Source organism: Chrysochloris asiatica, unplaced genomic scaffold (genome assembly GCF_000296735.1).
Source record: "Chrysochloris asiatica unplaced genomic scaffold, ChrAsi1.0 scaffold00025, whole genome shotgun sequence".
In the NCBI taxonomy this organism is placed as follows: domain Eukaryota; kingdom Metazoa; phylum Chordata; class Mammalia; order Afrosoricida; family Chrysochloridae; genus Chrysochloris; species Chrysochloris asiatica.
The window spans coordinates 19,188,022-19,207,942 of NW_006408543.1; the positions used below are offsets into that span (position 1 = coordinate 19,188,022).

At 42.0% G+C, this 19,921-nt stretch overlaps 1 protein-coding gene across 1 annotated transcript in view; it reads right to left on the reverse strand.

The window, feature by feature from the left end:
* Positions 1–10,522: 10,522 nt before the first annotated feature.
* KCNK13 (potassium channel, subfamily K, member 13) overlaps positions 10,523–19,921 on the reverse strand; it is a 155,693-nt gene continuing 146,294 nt past the window's right edge. The window contains exon 2 of the mRNA XM_006839579.1: positions 10,523–11,415. Coding sequence (XP_006839642.1) covers positions 10,523–11,415 — 893 coding nt within the window. The remainder of the gene's footprint in view (positions 11,416–19,921) is intronic.

Sequence of the window (19,921 nt, forward strand, 5' to 3'; positions counted from 1 at the left end):
TGAATAACAGTCTTATTAACTGGGCTTCATTGCAGGCATATGGATATTATCCTATCACAGACAGCACTGTATTTGAAAACAGATCTTGAAATGTTCTTTTTGATGTGAATGTGACACCATTCCTCTTCAATTTGATGCTCCGGCATAGTAAACCTATGATTGTCAGATTCAAAATGTCCAATACCAGCTCATTTCAGCTAATGCCTAGGATATCAATCTTTATGTGTTCCATTTCACTTTTGACAACTTCCAATTTTCCTAGATTTTGTTACATTTATGCATTTAATATTCTGATCATTAATGTTTACAGCTGTTTCTCCTAATTCTGAGTTGTGTGCCATCAGCAAATGAAGGTCCAGAAAGCTTTACTCCATTTGCATTATCAAGGTCAACTCTACTTTGAGGAGGCAGCTCTTCTTCCATCATATTTTGAGTGCCTTCCAACCTGAGGTGCTCATCTTCTGACACTGTATCTGACAATACTGTGTTGCTATTTATAATGTTTCCATCTTCTGGTACTACATCTGACAGTGTTCCAATGTTATTCACAAGGCTTTCAGTGGCTCAATATTCAGAAGTAGTCTATCTCTCCTGCTTCCTAGTCCATATTAGTCTGGGAGCTCAGCTGAAACCTGTCCACCATGCTGGTATTTAAAATACAGGTGGTACAGCTTCCAGCAACAGGCAAATCATCACAGTAGGACAAACGAACAGACGTGTGGTGTTGCATCTGCTAATCCTCTTTTCTCATTCATGTTGTGATTTTTCTTGATCTTGGTATGTTGTTGGGGGCCGGAAGGCTTACAGGCTTCATAAAGCTTGGAGTTTGAATACAGCCAGACAAAGTCTGCTTATAATATCCAAACAAAGCCTGCTTATTCTACACAGGAAAAGTAACTTTCCCTGTTCTCATGACTCACAGCAGAAGTTACTCTTGCAGGGAAAAGCAGCTTTCTCAAGGTTGCCTGGCTCACAGTAAAAGATAAACTTGTAACTATGCAGAACAAAGCTGACTTGCAGGAATTGCTCTATAAAAACCTCTTGCTTTCAATAAACTTGGTCACTTGCAATCAGCTTGTGTACCCTTGCCTGGTTCCTATCCAAGCGCTCTCCCTCAAGACCACCCACGAAAGAGTTTGAGCTGGACTCAGACTCCTTTATCTGGTGCCGCAACGTGGAAGCTCGAGTACGAGAGATAACCGCGAAGGACCCCTCCACACAACCGCCGAAGAAAAAGGACACTAGTGGACACCTACCCAGGAGGGCAATTGAACCAGGTAAGTATGGGAAATAAACCGTGAAAAATCCGGTATGTAAATATGCTTAAAGATATGATGTGCAGCAGAGGAGTTAAGGTAGATCATAGTCAGCTTTGTAAATTCATAGATTTTGTAAATACAGTTTGCCCTTGGTTTCCTGAGGATGGAGTAGTGGATATTAAATTATAGAATCAAATAGGAAAAGATTTACAAGAATTTTATGCTAAGAATGGACCCGCTCAGGTTCCTGCTGATACTTTCAGTTTGTCGAGGCTTGTCCGAGATACTTTTGATTTCAGTAGTGACTGTCCGGCAAGCCCAGAAAAAGAACTTAGACCATCTGCGCCCAGCGCGCCTGATAACACTCCGGGACCTGAGCCAAAGCCAGCAAAGACTGATGTGTCTCAGTTGTATCTGGACCTTAGTCCATTTCAGGCTAGGGGGAAGGATAAGACTCCAGACTCCTCTGACTATGAGGACGAGACTTGTCCGCCTCCCCCAGTTAATGATCTTTATCCGGTTAGCCTAGAAGAAACAGATGGCCCTAAAATGGCGCCGGTTTTAGAAGGGGAAGAAATGGAAGAGATGTCCAAGCACCCTAAAATGGTGTAGCTTGCAGATGAAGAGGAAGAAAAACTTCCTCCTTCCCCATCAGCTAAGGAAAGGGAGACCTCTGCTGGCCAAAACAAAGAACTACAGAATTTATTAACCAAAATCCTAGACAATGGCTAACAGCCCCACCTTGTGTCAGAAGTTTGTAAATGCAGCTATTGCTGATGTACTAACAAATTTACTTGCTATATCATCCATTATATGGATGACATTTTGATTGCTGACGCTGACTATAGCCTTCTTTTGACTTATTATCAGGCTCTTCAAGAAGCCCTAAAACAATGGGGATTGATTATTGCCCCCGAAAAAGTACAAACTAAAGAACCCTCCCTATTCATATCTAGGTACACATATTTTTTCACAGTATTTTAAACCTCAGAAGGTTCAGTTGAGAAAAGATGGCCTTAAAACTCTTAACAATTTTCAAAAATTACTTGGAGATATTAACTGGATTAGACCTTATCTGAAACTTACTACTGGTCAGCTTCAGCCACTGTTTGAAATCCTCAGTGGAGACAGTGATCCATCGTCACCTAGGCAGCTCACACCTGCTGCAGAGCAAATGCTCAAAGAACTAGAGAATGAAATTACCCTCTTACTAGCATAGATTATTCCCCACCTTTTGCTGCTTATATCTTACCCACTGCTTATTCTCCTACTGCAGTGCTTTGGCAAAAGGCACCTTTAAGATGGATTCATGCTAAATCTACTCCAAAAAAGGTTCTTTTTACTTATCCTGAAGCTATCTCTCAGTTAATTAAAGCTTCTTGAGAAGAAAGTTGTAGATATTTTGGCAAAGACCCTGATACAATTATTGTCCCTTATTGTTGTTGTTGTTGTTAAGTGCCATCGAGTCGGGTCCGACCCATAGCGACCCTGTACAGGGTTTCCGAGGTATAGTGCCGCTCAAATTGATTGGCTGTTTCAACAATGTACAGAATGGCAAATTGCTTTGATTGGCTATTTAGGTACCATTGGATCTCATTACCCCAGTGACAAATTTTTGCATTTTGCTATTAAACATCCGTTTGTATTTCCCACAATAGTAAGCAAACAACCTATCACCGCAGCTCCTGTTATATTTACTGATGGCTCCTCCAAAGGACGTGCCATGTTTGGGACAGTTGACAACTTTACAATACTTGAATGTCCTAGTTATTCAGCTCAACAAGCTGAGCTCCTTGCTATTGTTAGTGCCATACGAGAGTACTCTCTCTCGCCTATAAATGTGTACACTGATAGTCTATATATAGCTAATTCTGTTCCTCTTCTAGAGACTGTTTGTATTATAAAAACTTCCACCTCAATTGTTCAAGATCTTTTTCAGCAACTCCAACTTCTGATATGTCAGCAAAAACATCCCATCTACATTGCCCATATTCGTTCTCACAGTAATTTACCTGGTGCCCTAGCCAAAGGCAACGCAGCTGCTGATGCACAGCTTTATTTAGCACACTCCAATCTGCAGCGTGCTCAGGCATCGCACCAGCTGCACCATCAAAACAGTCAATCCTTACACAAACTGTTTCATATTCCTCGAGAAGCCACCCGACAAATAGTGCATGCTTGTCCTGACTGCCCCATTCATCAATCTGTTCCATCTCTTGGAGTCAATCTACGAGGATTGCGCCCCAATGATTTATGGCAAATGGATGTCACACACATCCCTAGTTTTGGTAAACTTAAATATGTACATGTGTCTGTAGACACCTATTCTGGCCTTGTTTGCTGTTCACCTCTTGCTGGTGAAGGCACCACTCAAATGATTAACCATTGCTTACATGTGTTTGCCAGCATGGGCATTCCAAAAAATATCAAAACAGATAATGGCACTGGTTACACCAGCGCCTGGTTTGCAACATTTTGCAAGACTTTCTCCATTACGCACAACACTGTAATTCCTTACAACCCACAAGGTCAAGCTATTGTGGAACGCACACATGCCACCATTAAGTCTTATCTTGAAAAAATAAAGAAGGGGGAATCCTACCCCCGAACACCAAATAACTACATAAATCATATTAGCTTTATTTTAAATTTTCTTTTAACTGATGCCTCTGGTCTTACTGCTGCGGATAGGCATGGCAATTGGAAGCCAAATGCACCAAAGCCTATGGTAAAATGGAAAGATACTCTAACTGGCAATTGGAAAGGGCCTGACCCTGTTCTTATATGGGGACAAGGCTACGTTTGTGTTTTCCCACAGGATGAAATTGGTCCTCGTTGGATTCCTGAGCACCTTGTGCGGTATGTGGATGACCCAGGCGGCGATCCATTGGGCCGTCGTCCTGCATCCTCCACTTGTGAGACCTGTGACTTGAGAGGACCGAGATTGAGCACCACTTTCCCTTTATGTGAATGACACAATGAGTGGCTTGAACATCCCCTCGGTGGGACATCTTCCGTGAGAAACCAAGCCCTTTAACTACAGCGGGTTGCACTTACTCAAGAGATCCAGACTGCAGCCACTGTCAACGAACTGATAGACAATGTTACCTACAACTGGGACCGGCAAGAGAAGATTGATCTAGCCATTGAACATCGCTTAAATGGACTATATGATACTGTTAACATACTTGGGGATACCTTAGAACAAGTTGTAATTTGGCAACGTCTTGCGTGCCATGCTGATTATCACTCCATTTGTGTAACTAAACTTATGTATAATACTTCAGCCTTTCCTTGGCCCATGGTGCAGGCTCACTTGCATGGAGTATGGGTTGCTGAGAATGTCAGTCAGGAATGGAATGAGTTACATGCACAAATACTCGCTATGCATTATGCCCCCCGCCTTGACAGTACACCTGCAGAGCTGGCTAAGCAACTTCTCTGCAACATTAAGAATTTGTTCTTATACCTTCTCTTTCCCAATTATGGGGTCCCATTCTAGCGATTGGCATACTTGTCATCTTTGCTTGTATACTCTTTCCCTGCCTTCTTCGAATGGCTGTTAAACAATACAAAATGCTGTGGAGTCGTCTTCATGGTCTCCAGCTAAAGACACTTCCCCAACACATGCAGGACGTGTAGTCAACGACGGGTAAGGATTGGTGGACCCCTGTCAACCTAAGACAGAGCCATTGCCATGCTGCAATGCGTCTCAACGACGGGTAAGACAGGGAAGTCGCACTGACCGCCTAAGACAGGCAGCATCCACATCTTTATAAAGAAGGGGGAGATGTTGGGGGCCGGAAGGCTTACAGGCTTCATAAAGCTTGGAGTTTGAATACAGCCAGACAAAGTCTGCTTATAATATCCAAACAAAACCTGCTTATTCTACACAGGAAAAGTAACTTTCCCTGTTCTCATGACTCACAGCAGAAGTTACTCTTGCAGGGAAAAGCAGCTTTCTCAAGGTTGCCTGGCTCACAGTAAAAGATAAACTTGTAACTATGCAGAACAAAGCTGACTTGCAGGAATTGCTCTATAAAAACCTCTTGCTTTCAATAAACTTGGTCACTTGCAATCAGCTTGTGTACCCTTGCCTGGTTCCTATCCAAGCGCTCTCCCTCGAGACCACCCACGAAAGAGTTTGAGCTGGACTCAGACTCCTTTAGTATGTCAACTGCATCTTGGACATTTGGGGAATGACGCTATAATTCTCTGGATCTTATTTCAGTAGGCCTCCTTGGCCTTCTAGTCGGCGAAGAAAGAAACTACCTCACTACTGCCAAGTGGGAATGAAAGTCTCATGCCCCGCCCCCCTCTGGCTTCCTTTGACACCCTGGGTGTGGGGAATAGAAGTACCTTTTAGTGCTAGGTGGAGATTGGATTTAAGTTTCCTCACTGACACCTTTTTACTGCACACATGACTTCTGACAACACGACATGGAATGGGAATATAAATCTAGGATCCCCATCTGGACTCCTCTAATATCAAGGGTCAGGAGGGGGAGAAGATGAGAATCCCAGCCCACCACTTGATCTTCCCTGATATATCTCAGCAGGGGTAGAGTGTGATGACACTTCATGACAACTTTGTGAGGCTGGAACTTTGGAGTCCTCACTTTTGTTTATGGGTTTGCAGTCTTTTCTGGATTAAGGTGCTTGTTCTCTTAAAGGTTTTTGTCTTGCCAGGTTTCCCCTTCCTGGTATTCAGCTAGAGAGAACAAACTTTTCTTTGGACTTTTTAAATCCATACCCTTTAATTCTATTTTTCCCACAAATCTTTGAAGCCCTGTCTTATTTTTTGGGGTGGAGAATTTTCTACACAGAGAAATCATGCTGTTTGTGAAAAGAGACATGTAGATTTCTTCTGTTCTGACCTGAATGCTTCGTCATTATACTGACTTATTATACGAGGCAAGTCTTGAATAGCAGCTCTGGTAGCACAGTGGTTATGAATCGGGCTTGTTAACATCAAGATCAGCAGTTTGAAACTACCAGCTGTTCTGCAGGAGAAAGATGAGGCTTTCTGCTCCCCTAAAGATTTACAGCCTTGGAAACCCTATGCAGGGTCACTATGAGTCAGAATGGACTCCACGACACACAACCCCCACCACCAGGTCTTGTCTACGAGTGGTGAGAAAGGATAGCCTTGCCTTGTTTCTGATTCTAGGTGAAAAAAATTCATCTTTCATGATCAAGTGTGATTTTTAACTCTAGGTTTTTGGTAAATACTCCTTTATTTTCTTCTATACCAATTTTTTTTTTTTTTTAACTTGACAACAGATGTTAGAATTTATTAATCTTTCCTACCTATTGAAATTATTTTAGAATTTTTGTCTTAGTATTTTTAATATGATCAATTACATTGATTGATTGTCAAATTTTAACTCAACCTTGCATTCCTGGTATAAATACCACTTGGTCACCATGTGTAGTGAACAGCAGAGATTTGAACTGGTTGGATACTCTGATACACAGGTTAAAACAAAAGATGCTGAACGAAGCTAATCATCTCCATGTAAGTCATTCATCTTTCTAGTAAATTTCGTAATGCAGTAAAAAGTGATCTCCTAGATCTTCCATAGTGTTCAGTGTGCTGCAATCCCGTAAACCCTGAAGAACACCAGAGGACCCAGACAAAGTACCACCAGTGATGCTGGAAGTGCTCCCAAGAAGCAAAGTCATGACATTATAAGAAAAAGTTGAATTGCTTATTGAGGTCTGCAGTTGCCCACCATTTCAAGATAAATGAATTCAGCATAAAAGCCAGTGTTAAAAAAAAAAAAAAGAAAAAATTCCTGAAGCCATTGTTGCAGCTATACCAGCAGGCATGAAAATCTTGCACTTCTTATGATACACTTTTTTTTTATCTCATAAGGAGCTCTGGTAGCAAGTCAAGGTCAGTGGTTCAAAACTGCCAGCTGTTTCATCGAAGAAAGATGAGGCTTTCTGCTCCTATAAAGATTTACAGCCTCAGAAACCCTATGCAGGGTCGCATGAGATGGAACTGACTCCATGGTACACCACCAACCACCAACCACCACCCACCACCCACCACTACCACCACCACCACCACCGACAATACAGTTTGTATGTGAATGCAATTATGTAACACATATAACATAGAAAAGACGTTTCTTTCTCTTCACTAGGCCTCTACTGACATCACCTTGTTATCAACAGTAGTCTAATTAACCGTTAAGTTTTTTGGGAGTCACAGTTGTACATGGAGTTTTGACCTCTAACCCCATGTTATTCAAGGGTCAACTGGGTTATCCTTTCCATTTTTTAGTTAGATTCTATTTGCTAATATTTTGTTGAGGATTTTATATATCAAGATTCAGGAAGGATATCGGTCTTTTTCTTTTCTTGTGATATCTTTGTTTTTGTTTTTGGGATAATACTGACCTCAAGGAATAAGTTAGGGAATGCTCCTTCCTCTCCTATTTTTCTGGAAGTGATTGTGTAGAATCTATGTTACTTCTTCTTTAAATGTTTAGGAGAATTCACCAGTGAAACTATCTGGGCCTTGAGCCTTCCTTTTTGGAGGGACTTACATTATGAATAAGGAGCTCTGGTAGTGTAGTGGTTACGAATTGGGCTGCAAACCTTAAGGTCAGCAGTTTGAAACTACCAGCCGCTCTCTGGGAGAAAGATAAGGCTTTCTGCTCCCGTAAAGATTTATGGTCTTGGAAACCCTGTTCAGGGTTACTATGGGTTGGAACCAACTCGACAGCACTTAACAACAACAACAACATTATGAATACAGCCTGTTTTATAGACATAGGACTCTTTAGGGTATCTATTGCCCCTAGTGTTATTTTGAGGAAGTCACTTGAAAAAAGCTCAACATCAGAATGACCTCAGGCAAGGTGTTCTCCAGGCCTTAGTTTCTTCATAAAGTGGGGAGAATAAAACCTACCTTTTAATAGTTGGGAGGACATGAGATAAAGGGTTCCCCACCTCCCCCAGGTTGCCTCTTCCTGGTCTTTAACTAGAGAGAACAAGCCTTTCTTTGGACTTTTCTTGCCCATTATTTCTTAATTCCATTTTCCCACAAACTTTTTGAAGCCCCCTCATATTTTGGCCGAGTGCTTAACATTGTACCTGGCATAGAGTATGTATCCAATAAATGATGGTAACGATGCTGGAAATGATGAAGGAGGAGAAAGACGATGACCAACAGCAACTTTTGCTGTTATTAAAGGCCATCAGGTCAGTTCCGACTCATAGCGACCCTATATAGGGTTTCTGAGGGGTGACTGGTGAGCTTGAACCACCGATCTTGCAGTACAAACTGACCTTAGTTCCAGTGCTTATCCTACAGCACCAGGGTAAATTGCAAAGAAAATGTTTGTGTTTGCTTGCCAGGAGTAAGGGCAGTTTTGCTCTTTAGGCCAGGGTTCTAAGGATTATGAGTGACGCGTGATGACGTCACTTTCAGGCGACGTGAGCTCTTTTCCCAGCTCGCTTCTTCCCAGCCCTAAAGGTCAGGCAAAGAGAAGTGAACTCTCCTCCCCTGAAGTGATAAAAACTTTTGGAAGCAGAGAGGTGGTAGTTGCACAACATTGCAAATGCACCAAGCCACTTTAAAGTGGGTAATTGTCTATTATGTGAGTTTCACTTCCATTTTAAAAAGCCCTCCAGGGTTGATGAGATGGCTCCTAAGGATCCTCTAGCTCTGAGGTTCTCAGCTCAACATTTTCGTCTCAGTTGGTGCAAGTTTTCTGCTTTATAGTCTTCACTGTGTGTATTTCCTCATCCTTTCTGAGGCTGCTGAGTACATAGCACTCTTACTTTATTAAAACAACCAACCGTGATTTCGCTCCATCTCTGTTCTCTTCCACATAATGCCCTTGATGAATTCAAACACATGAAGAAGACTAACAGCTCTTGTCCCTATGTGCATGGAGGGATTGCTTGGGAGGTGACGTAACCCAACTTGTTACAGTTCCAGATGGCAGAACTGAAATGGATTAGACAAGAGAAGTCGAATTTCATTATCTTGCCTAGGATGTGTTTTCAGCCAAGACACAGGATGATGTTCATATGGCCTTTAGGCTAATTCCCCATTTCCTTTTTTTCTGAGCACAATAAATGCTGGTTTAATTAGGTATACCCCCCACTCCCACCACCTAATTAAACATAATGAACACTCATGTAATCTTAGTTAATAAAGTGAGGATTTATTAAATTTTCAGTTCTAATAAATACTCAGCTGTTATTTTTGCAATGGGGCCCCAAGCCCTGGTAATAATGAAACGGTTTGTGTGCTCATTAAAAGAGACAAGGTTAGTAAGCGATGTCCTTCAGTTACAAAAATGAGTCCCAACCACCTGGTGGGAACAGAGGTTTGCTTTTTTTACCCCACTGTAGTTCCAGAGAGACACAAGGTAAAGAGAGTATAATACCTTAACTAAACATTAAGATCTTAAAAATAAAAAGAAAGAAACCCCCCCAGGGCAGACAGGGTAAAATGCAGAATAGATGTCTTCTCTATACATGGCCCTACCACTGTCTGCTCTGAAGGAGGTTCGTCAAAAGGGAAGGAAGCTCAGATACGTGCTTATAAAATTCCCTCCTCTTTTCTGAAGAATGAGGTAGGGAATTCAGTTAATTCCAAGCCCCAGGGGGAAACTAGGATCTTCAGGATTTTTTTGTTTCCATCAGAACAGATTTGTCAGAAATGGAGGATTAAGTCAACTCCCTCTCCCTTAGGCAGTTAACCCAGGAGCCGCAAAATGAATTAAAATATAATGCAATCTCTTATGCTACCTTTTGTGATTCCGTTTTTAAAGACAGATTTAAAGAATAAGGAGAGAGGCACTGAGGTTTCATGTTCACCAGAGCCCCGGGAAGTGGCTGTTTGTCGGAGTCAAGAAGATCCAATTTCTAGTTTAGGTCTTAGATTAAAAGCGAACCAGTTGCGGTGCAGAAAATTCTGACTCATGCGGCCCCCGTGCGTTTCAGAGAAAAACTGCACTCTCTTGGGTTTTCATGGCTCTGAACATTTACGGAAGCATATCACCAGGTCTTTCTTCTGAGGTCCTTTGGGATGGATCTGAATCATCAACCTCTTTGTTAATAGCCTTGTGCCGAACTGTTAGCACCACCCAGGGAACAAGTCAGGCTGTAACGGGCTAGGAAGAGCAGCTTCCAAAATGAACCAAGCCAAGACCATGCTGAGCTAGTGCTTTGGATGACACAACCCTCATCCTCCACGTACTGCCCAGGCCTCCATGCCCAGTGTCCATTCCATGCTTCTACCTGTCCCCACTTGTCTCTGCCAACCTGTTGTTCATTATTGCCAAGGCTCCTATGCCCCCTGAGAATTCGTTGTCCTGGGATAGCGTGCTGGTCTGGTGGGGGCAGCCATTGGCCGTTTCAAACAGCTGCTTCTGGAGGATGGCCAAGGAGACCTTGTTGGCAGCTAAGAAGTCCTTCATAGAGATCATCTCCCCTGAGAGACGCCGCCCATCTGTGTCGCTCTCCATCACCCCATCTGTTTCTATGGAGATGTTGCACTGGTTCCGGACACTGCCCGGCATGACCACATTCCTCCTTGACCGGAAGAGTCTTCTTTGGCATGGTTGGCAGCACCCACCATCCATTTTCCTCAGGATCCAGTTGACAGACTGTTTGATGAGGATGGAGATGACATTGAACAAGGAGTAGATGCAACAGACGCCCATAAGGATGAAGACAAAGTTGGCAAAGCGGTAGAGGCTTTGACTATTGTACAGGGCATTCTGGCTGCTGACCAGGTCCCCAAAACCAATGGTGCTGAAAGCCACAAAACAGAAGTAGAGTGAGTCGAAGTAGCTCCACCCTTCCATGAGGGTGTACATGGCCGACGCACAGCAGGAGATGAGGAGGGAGGCCATGCACAGAATCAGCATGACATAGTACACAGAGGGCTTCCAGCCAGCCAAGCCCTCCGCCTCGGGCTTCCTCGGGTCCTGTAGGCTGTCCTGGGTCGAGGTACCTTGTCGACGGAGCTGCCGCTGGTGGCATGATTTCATAATGTACGCGATGACAGTGATCAGACGTTCCAGGAAAAGGTTGAAGAACAAGATGGTGCTTGCACACCCAATGAGGCCATAAAAGATCAAAAAGATTTTTCCTCCTACTGTCAGTGGGGTCGTCATCCCAAACCCTGCAGGAGACAAAAATCAGAGGAAAGAGGAGTGAGGGAGGTCCTTTCCAGGAGTGGGTTCAAGGTCCTGAGTACCTAGAGAGACTGTTTCAAAGGAGGAAACAACCTGAACCCCTCCACAGATGAATTCATAAACACAACGTGGCATATACATACAGTGGAGTGCTTTTTAGGTATAAAGAGAAATGAAGCACCGATGAACCTTGAAAACATTGTGCTGTGTGAAATAAGCCAGACACCAGAGGAAAAATAGTGTCTGAATTCACTTTTAGGAAATATTCACAAGAGGTATAGCCATTGAAGGTTGGGAAGAAAGGGGAGTGGGAATTTAGAGAAAAAGGAAATCACTTCATGAACTCATTTAGTCTCAGCCTTTCAAGGAATGAGATAGGGAAATTCTCACTTAAAAAAAAGTTTTGTTTTTTTTTTATTGTGGTTTTGGTGAAAGTTTCCACTACAAGTTAGGTTTGAATTTGACCATTTCCACATAAATTATTCAGTGGCATTAATTACATTTATCACACTGTGTCAACATTCTCTTTCATTGCATTCTGGTTATTTCATTTCCTGTGCTCTAGTTTCCCTGTTCCTTTATCTTCTCATCTTTGCTTTAGTGTAAATGTTGAGCTTTTTTTGTATCTTATGGCTGGTTTTTAGTAAAGTACTTTTGTTGCTGTTAAGCGCCATCGAGTCGGTTCTGACTCTTAGGAGGAGTGGCTGACCTTGTGGTTCAAACAGACTTTGCAGTCAAGGGCATTAACCCGCAGCTGCACACCAGGACTCCTGAGTATTGTACTTATGGGTAATAAATCCTTTACGTGCCATTCTGCTATTTAGCTAAAAGCTGGTCTCACGGGTCTGAATTTTTGAAGACACTCTTCGGAAATCCTATACAGGGTCACTATGAGTCACAATCAACTCAATGGCACTTACAGCAACAATGTGTTGTTTAGAACTGGACTTGTGCAAATTCATATGCTGCCATTGTGCAAACAAGGAAAAGACATTTCTTCCTATGAGTGGGTTCAGCCATCAAAAATGGTTTGGTGGCAACAGCCTGGGCTGTATTTCAACCTCTGCTATATGTCTTTGAATAGTATACAGTCTGAACAACTATATTCAACAGACTTCATTCCAAAAGATAAGCAAAAGTTTCTACAAAGGAGAGCCTTCTATAGGTTCATCAGAATTCATTCCTTTTACAAATGTTTAATGAGTTCTGTTCCAGGGAATGGAGCTAGAATGGTGGAAAGGACAGATGTGGTGCCTCCCTCATGGAATTCTAGTCCAGTGAGGTAGATTGTAGGGTATGTGCTATGTTGGAGAAGATTCACAGTCTTATGGGAGCTCCTAAGAGGGGAACTTACCTTGGTATTGGGGTTCAAAGAGGATAAGCCAAGACCTATAAGCTAAAGAGGAGTTAAGCAGAAAATGAGACATGGGCATGTGTGCCTGCATGTATACGTGGACATGTGTGCCGTGGGGTGGGTGGCGGCGGTGGCTGTATGCTGTGGAGTTGGTTCCAATGCATAGGGTTTCTGAGGCTATAAATCTTTATGGGAGCAGAAAGCCTCATCTTTCTCTGCAGAATGACGGCTCGTTTGGAACTGATGACCTTGAGGTTAGCAGCCCAATTCGTAACTACTATGTCCCCAGAGCTCCTTAGTGGGGGAGTGGTGATTTCTAGGGCGAGGAACAATGGGCACCAGCAAAAGCAGAAATAAGAAATTAGCCCCAAACCTGCCCAGCTTTCAAACAAATTGTTCAGTCACCATTTCCTTCTGCTTTTGCAGTGAAACCCAGAAGCAGATTATTTCTGTTTATATACACATATGTATAACATATGAATATGCTGTTACTGTTGGTTGGGTTGGTTCTGATTCATATTGACCCCCATGTGTTTCAGAGTCGAACTGTACCCTACAGGGTTGTTGTTGTTGTTTTTTCCATTAAAATTTTTATTGTGATTTGACTAAAGGTTTACAGAGCAGATCGTCAGTTTTATATTCAACACTTTGTTGATCTCAATAATTGCAGTCCCCTCCATGTAACAACACTTATCCCACTTCCTCCCTGTTTCCATTCCTCCTTCTTTCCCAACCCTTCTAAACTTTGTCCATGGATAAATGTCAATCTGCTCTTGTAAAGATGACAGCCTCCCTCCCATCTGACCTGCTGATCTTGGTTTATCAGCACTTCAGCAATGTGAGCTAGAAGCCTCCATCATGAACTTGGGACTAACCACGTCTACAATTGTGTGGGTCATAATACACTACACTACTGCCTGTGTGCCGTGGAGTCAGTTCCGACTCATAACGACCCTGTACAGGGTTTCCGAGGCTGAAAAACTTTACGGGAGCAGAACGCCTCATCTTTCTCCCACAGAACAGCTGGTAGTTTCGAACTGCTGACCTTGTGGTTAGCAGCCCGATTCGTAACCACTATGCTACCAGAGCTCCTTATTTCCTTGATAGAAACCTCTTCGTGTACATATATAAGCATTACTGGTTTTGCTTCTCTAAAGTGCCCGGCCTAAGGCCATGGCATATTTAGTATTCTTTGTCAACACCACCATTCAAATACATCAATTCTTCCTCAGTCTTCCTTTTTCATTGACCATTTTTTGCTTGCATGTGAAGCTACTGAAAAACCCTGGCTTGGGTTAGGCCACCTCTAGCACCAATTGACATTACATCTTTGCTTTTTAAAACTTTAAAGAGTTTTTTTTTTTTTGCAGCAGGCAGCAGATGTTCCCGAATCTGCAATACATCCTTTGATTTCTTGCCTGCTTGTATAAAATGAGTTTCTTTATGTCATCTTTTGTTTTGGTTATTTGGAAAACAAGTGTGAGTGATTTCCCCTTAAACCTTGCATTTTCCACCCCTGAGGGCTTACTTTTTTCCAGGTTGACTGACATTTCCTAGGTAACCTATAACCAACTTGTGGTTTGATACTTTGCCTGGTCCTGGGGCTGCAGCCTGCCCTGTGATTGGTGTGTACTTCACAGGGATTGGTCTATGTTGTTGCTAAGTGCTGTTGAGTTGTTTCCTGTAAGGGGTTTCTGAGAAGCAGCTGGTGGGTTAGAACCACTGACCTTGCAGTTCTAACCAACCTTGTGGTCCAGTGCTTATCCTACAGCATCACATCAGGACTCCAAGTTTCTCTAGCCTACTATGAAATCTCTGAGAGGTGATTGGTCAATCTGTGGCCCTGGTGGGAGGGCCATACTTTGAAAGGGACAAGGAGTTGAAGATCAGCAGTCCACTCCACAGAGGTTAGCAGAGAGATAGAATCAGGAGTAGAAGCAACATGAAGAAGCAGACAGAAGGAAGACTTAAAAGAGACAGTAGGCAAGGTACCTCCTAGGATGCAAGGCCCAGAAGGGACCAAGCAGCAGAGCTGGCAGCAACAGACAGCAAGGTCTCCTGAGAAAGAGAGCACAGGAGACAGAGACAGGGAGACAGGAGATGGGTAGAGGAAGGGAGGGAGGAAGAGAGAGAGAGAGAGAGAGAGAGAGAGAGAGAGAGAGAGAGAGAGAGAGAGAGAGAGAGAGAGAGAGAGAGAGAGGAAAAATGGGGAGAGAGCGCTCGAGAGGGTGAGAGAATATGATATGTGAAGAAGGAAGAGGAAGAGGGAGGCAGGAAGCAAAGGAGAGGAAGAGGGAGATGGGAAGATGGAGACAGAAGAAGTGCACAGCCTTAAGAGTTGTCCTACACTGAAGAAGGAAGTTGATCTGCATGCTTCCTGACCCTGCTCCTGAGTTGTACCCTGTTGCTTCTTCAAAACACCACTTAGTTGTTAAGTATGATCTATGAGTTCTGTATGACCATTGCACTGGATTATCAAATCCACTAGAAAAAGGAGAGAGTGCCGTGGGAGGAATGGTTGGTGCCAATTGGTGAGAAGGGTTGGGGAGTGAAGGTATGTCTGACCTCCACCTCACAGGCATCAACTTTGGGCTGACCTTGATTTGCATCATCCCCTTTGATGGTAGACATATTCTGCTGATGTGACTGCTACCCCCAATACTTTACTACACTGATGCTTCCAGAGATGGTGATTATTGATCTAAGGAGACTAAAATCATTGGCAACTTCATTTTCCTCTCCATTTATCATGATGTTGTTTACTGGTCCAGTAGTGAGGATTTTCATTTTCTTCACATTCAGATGTAATCCATATTGTAGGCTGTAGACTTTGACTACACCTACTTTATTGTTTTGTGGCAGTTACTTCTGTAAATGCAGAAATTCCAGGTTCATCCTAGAGTTAATGATATTTTTGAAACTGGATTTTTAGAGTTATTACTCCTCTCTTATTTTATTAAAAGTAAAGTATCTTTCAGAAATGAAGATGAAATCACATATCATAAAGTTTAATTTATTTCCCTGGAAACTGATGAACTAGGAGACATTTCTAGACCCTACAGCAATAAGTAGTTTTTAAGTCAAAACGAAATTACTGCTCTTTTAACAATATGGCCTGAAAACTGGAATGTGGTAAATAAGGGTTCTTTAAATCATTTGCATTACACTATAAATCACAGTATTTTTTGTTCTAAGACAGTTACAAAAACTGGCCTCATGGGAATCAGAATTCACCATCTCCTGAAGAATTTTTAAACATCCCATTTCCCTAAGAGATAAAGCATTTAACTCTGTGTTTTATACTTTTTCAAACCCCTTTCCTCCTCACAATCATTTAGCTAACGTGACAGTTAGCATAAAAGCTAGAGGCAGCAAATGCTGTCATTTCTTCCTCTCACTTCACCTTCATTTAAAAGGAAAAAATAATCATGTAATTTACTGATTTCAAATTGGTGTCCAATTCCAGCACTCCTTAACTTTAAAATCATGAAACTACTCCTTAAAAGCAAGCACATATAATTATGTTATCTCTTGAACTAAGTTGTCCTCCCCCAGACTAAGAAGAAATGGCTCAATTATGAAGAATATTAATACAATGCAGGGCAGGTAACTGATGAAAGCTGCCTTTTCTTCCACATGAGTGAGAAAACCTGACTCCAAGACACTTTGAGAAATTATGAATAATCCTATTTTTGGCTTGATGGCATCTGGATAACACACAGATCTGCCTACATCTTTGAGATTTTTTGATGTTGAGGAGAGGCATACACATAAGATGGTTTTCAAAATGGGTTGTTGTTGTTGTCAGGTGCCATCGAGTTGGAACTGACTCATAGCGACCCCATGCACAGCAGAACGAAACAATATCCGATCCTGGGCCGACCTCACTAACGCTGCCACACTTGACGTCATCAATGATGCCACCTGGCTGATCCATCTCATTGGGGGTCTTCCTCTCTTTCTCTGATCCTCCACCTTACCCAGCATGACATCCTTCTCTAGCGACTGTTCCCTCCTGACAATATGTCCAAAGTATGAGATGAAGTTTAGCCATCTTGGCCTCTAAGGAGCACTCTGGATGCACCTATTCCAAAACAGATCTATTGGTTCTTTTGGCAGTCCGTGGTACCTTTAGTATTCTCCTCCAACACCACAACTCAAAGGCATCAATTCTTCTATGATCTTCCTTATTCACTGTCCAGCTTTTGTATCCATATGAGGTTATTATGGGTGGTAGTTGGTTTATAGAACATAGAAGGTTGAGTTATTCTGCTTGATCTGAGATGAATCCCAACCCCTATCTTGCTCAGCATCCTCCATCTTCCCATTGTTGTTGTGACTTAGATGCCTTCAAGTCCATTTAAATCCATAGTGACCCAAAGTCCAACAGAATGAAACACTGCCCAGTCCCACATCATCCTCACATTATGTTTGAGCCCACTGTTGCAGCCACTGCATCAATCTATTTCACTGAGGGTCTTCTTCTTTTTCACTGATCCTCCAACTTTACCATGCATGATGTCTTCTCTTCCTCTTTATAACACGTACAGAGTCTGTAAGATAAAATCTCACCATCCTGGTTTCTAAGGAGAATTCTCGCTGCACTTCTTCCAAGACAGATTTGTTTGTTCTTCTGACAGTCTTCTGATACTTTCAATATTCTTTGCCAACAGTATGATTCAAATACATCAATTCTTGTTAGGTGTTCCTAACTTAATTATCTACATTTTAGATGTATATGAGACAACTGAAAATGCCATGGCTTGGATCAGTCACACCTTATAGTCTTACAAATGACATTTTTTCTTTAAAGAGGTCTTTCATAGCAGATTTGTCCACTATAATATGTTCTTTGATATCTTGACTGCTACTTCCATGGGCCTTCATTGTGGATGCAAGTAAAATGAAATCCTTGTTGCTTATTGCTTCTGTTGGGAGGATTTTTGTTTGCTTTATGTTGAGGTGCAATCCATACTGAAGGCTGTCGCCTCTGATCGTTTTCGGTAAGTGCTTTAAGTCCTGTTTGTTTTCAGTAAGCAAGATGTGTCATCCTATATCGGTGATTGAAAGCAAGTCTTCCTCCAACCCTAATGTCATGTTCTTCTTCATCTAGTCAAGCTTCTCGGGTTATTTGCTCAGCATATGGATTGAATATGTATGATGAAAGGATACAACCCTAAAGCACACCTTTCCTGAATTTAAACCATGCAGTATCCTCTTGTTCTGTCTGAATGACTACACACAGGTTCCTCATGAGCACAATTAAGTGTTCTGGAATACTCATTCTCCACAATGTTTGTCATAGCTTGTCATGATCCATACAGCTGAATGCCTTTGCATAATCAATAAAGGACAGGTAAACATCTTTCTGGTATTCTTTGCTTTCAGTCAAGATCCATCTGACATCAGAAATTATATCCCTTGCTTGCTGAAAGCAAAGAGGACTTAAAATACTTACTGATTAAGATAAAAGACCACGGCCTTCAGTATGGATTGCACTTCAATGTATCCAAATCCTCACCACTAGAACAATAAATAACATCATGATAATTGGAGAAGATTGAAATTGTCAAAGACTTCAATGTATGTTAAAGTTGGACAGTGAATAAGGAAGACAGTAGAAGAATTGATGCATTTGAATTATGGTGTTGGAGAAGAATATTGAAAGTACCATGGACTTCCAGAGTCATGGTGTGGCGCTATAGGATAAGCACTAGACTGTTAACTGCAAGGTTGGCAGTTCAAACCCACCATCTGCAACTTGGAAACCCTATACAAGGTCACTGTGAGTTGGAACTGACTCAACGGTACTTAACAACATTGGGAGAGGCTACAACTCGTCTGTTAGTTTTTTATGGCTTGCATGTTGCTATAATGCTGGAAGCTAGGCCACAGGAATTTCAAATATCAGCAGGGTTACCCATGGCAGACAGGTTTCAATGAAGCTTTCAGACTAATACAGACTAGAAAGAAGAACCTCCATATCTACTTCTTAAATTAGTCAGTGAAAACCTATGAATAGAAGTAGAATCTTGATATCCCATGAATACCAGCCACCTGTCAGTTTGCCATACTGTTGCGACTTGCATGTTGGTGTGATTTTGGAAGTTATGCTACTGGTATTTTAAATAACAGAAGGGTCACCCATGGTGAACAGTTTTTAGATGAACTTCTAGACAAAGACAGACTATGAAGGAGAGACAGACTTCTGAGTACTTCGTCACTGACAACCTTAAGAATAGCAGTGGAATACTGTCAGCACCAGAATATTGGATGTTGAAACATGATGAAGAGCACCAGAATATCGTCAGATAGAGTGCTGGAAAACGAGCCTTCAGGTTGGAAGGCACTCAAAATATGACTGAGGAGTAGAGTTCACCATGATGATGCGAATGGAGTAAAGTTTTTGGGACCTTCATTTGCATATGGGCACAACTCAAAATGAAGAGAAACAAGTGTAAAAATCAGAGCATGCAATGCACAAAATTTGAATCAAGAAAACATGAAGTTGTAAAAAACAAAATGGAATGCATAAACATGGATATCCTAGGCATTAGTTAGTCATTTTGAATCTGACAATCACATGGTTTACTCTGCCTGGAATGACAAATTGAAGAAGACTGGCATCACATTCATCATCAAAAAGAACATTTCAAGACCTATCTTTAAGTACAACACTGTCTACGATAGGATAATACCCATATGCCTACAAGGAAGACCAGTTAATACAACTATTGTTCAAATGTATGCACCAATCACTAAAGGCAGTGATGATGAAATTGAAGAATTCTACCCCAACTTCTTCCATCTGAAATAGATCAAAGATGCAATCAAAATGTATTGATAACTACTGGTGATTGGAATGCAAAGGTTGGAAACAAAGAAAGATCAGTCATTGGAAAATATGGCCTTGGTGATACAAATGACACCGTAGATCACATGATAGAATTTTGCAAGACTAATGATTTGTTCATTGCAAATACCTTTTATCAACAATATAAAAGATGACATGGACCTCACCAGATAGAATATACAGAAATCATATTGACTACATCTGTGGAAAGAGACAGTGGAAAAACTCCATATCATCAGCCCAAACCAGGCCAAGTAAGATTATGGAACAGACCATCAATTGCTTA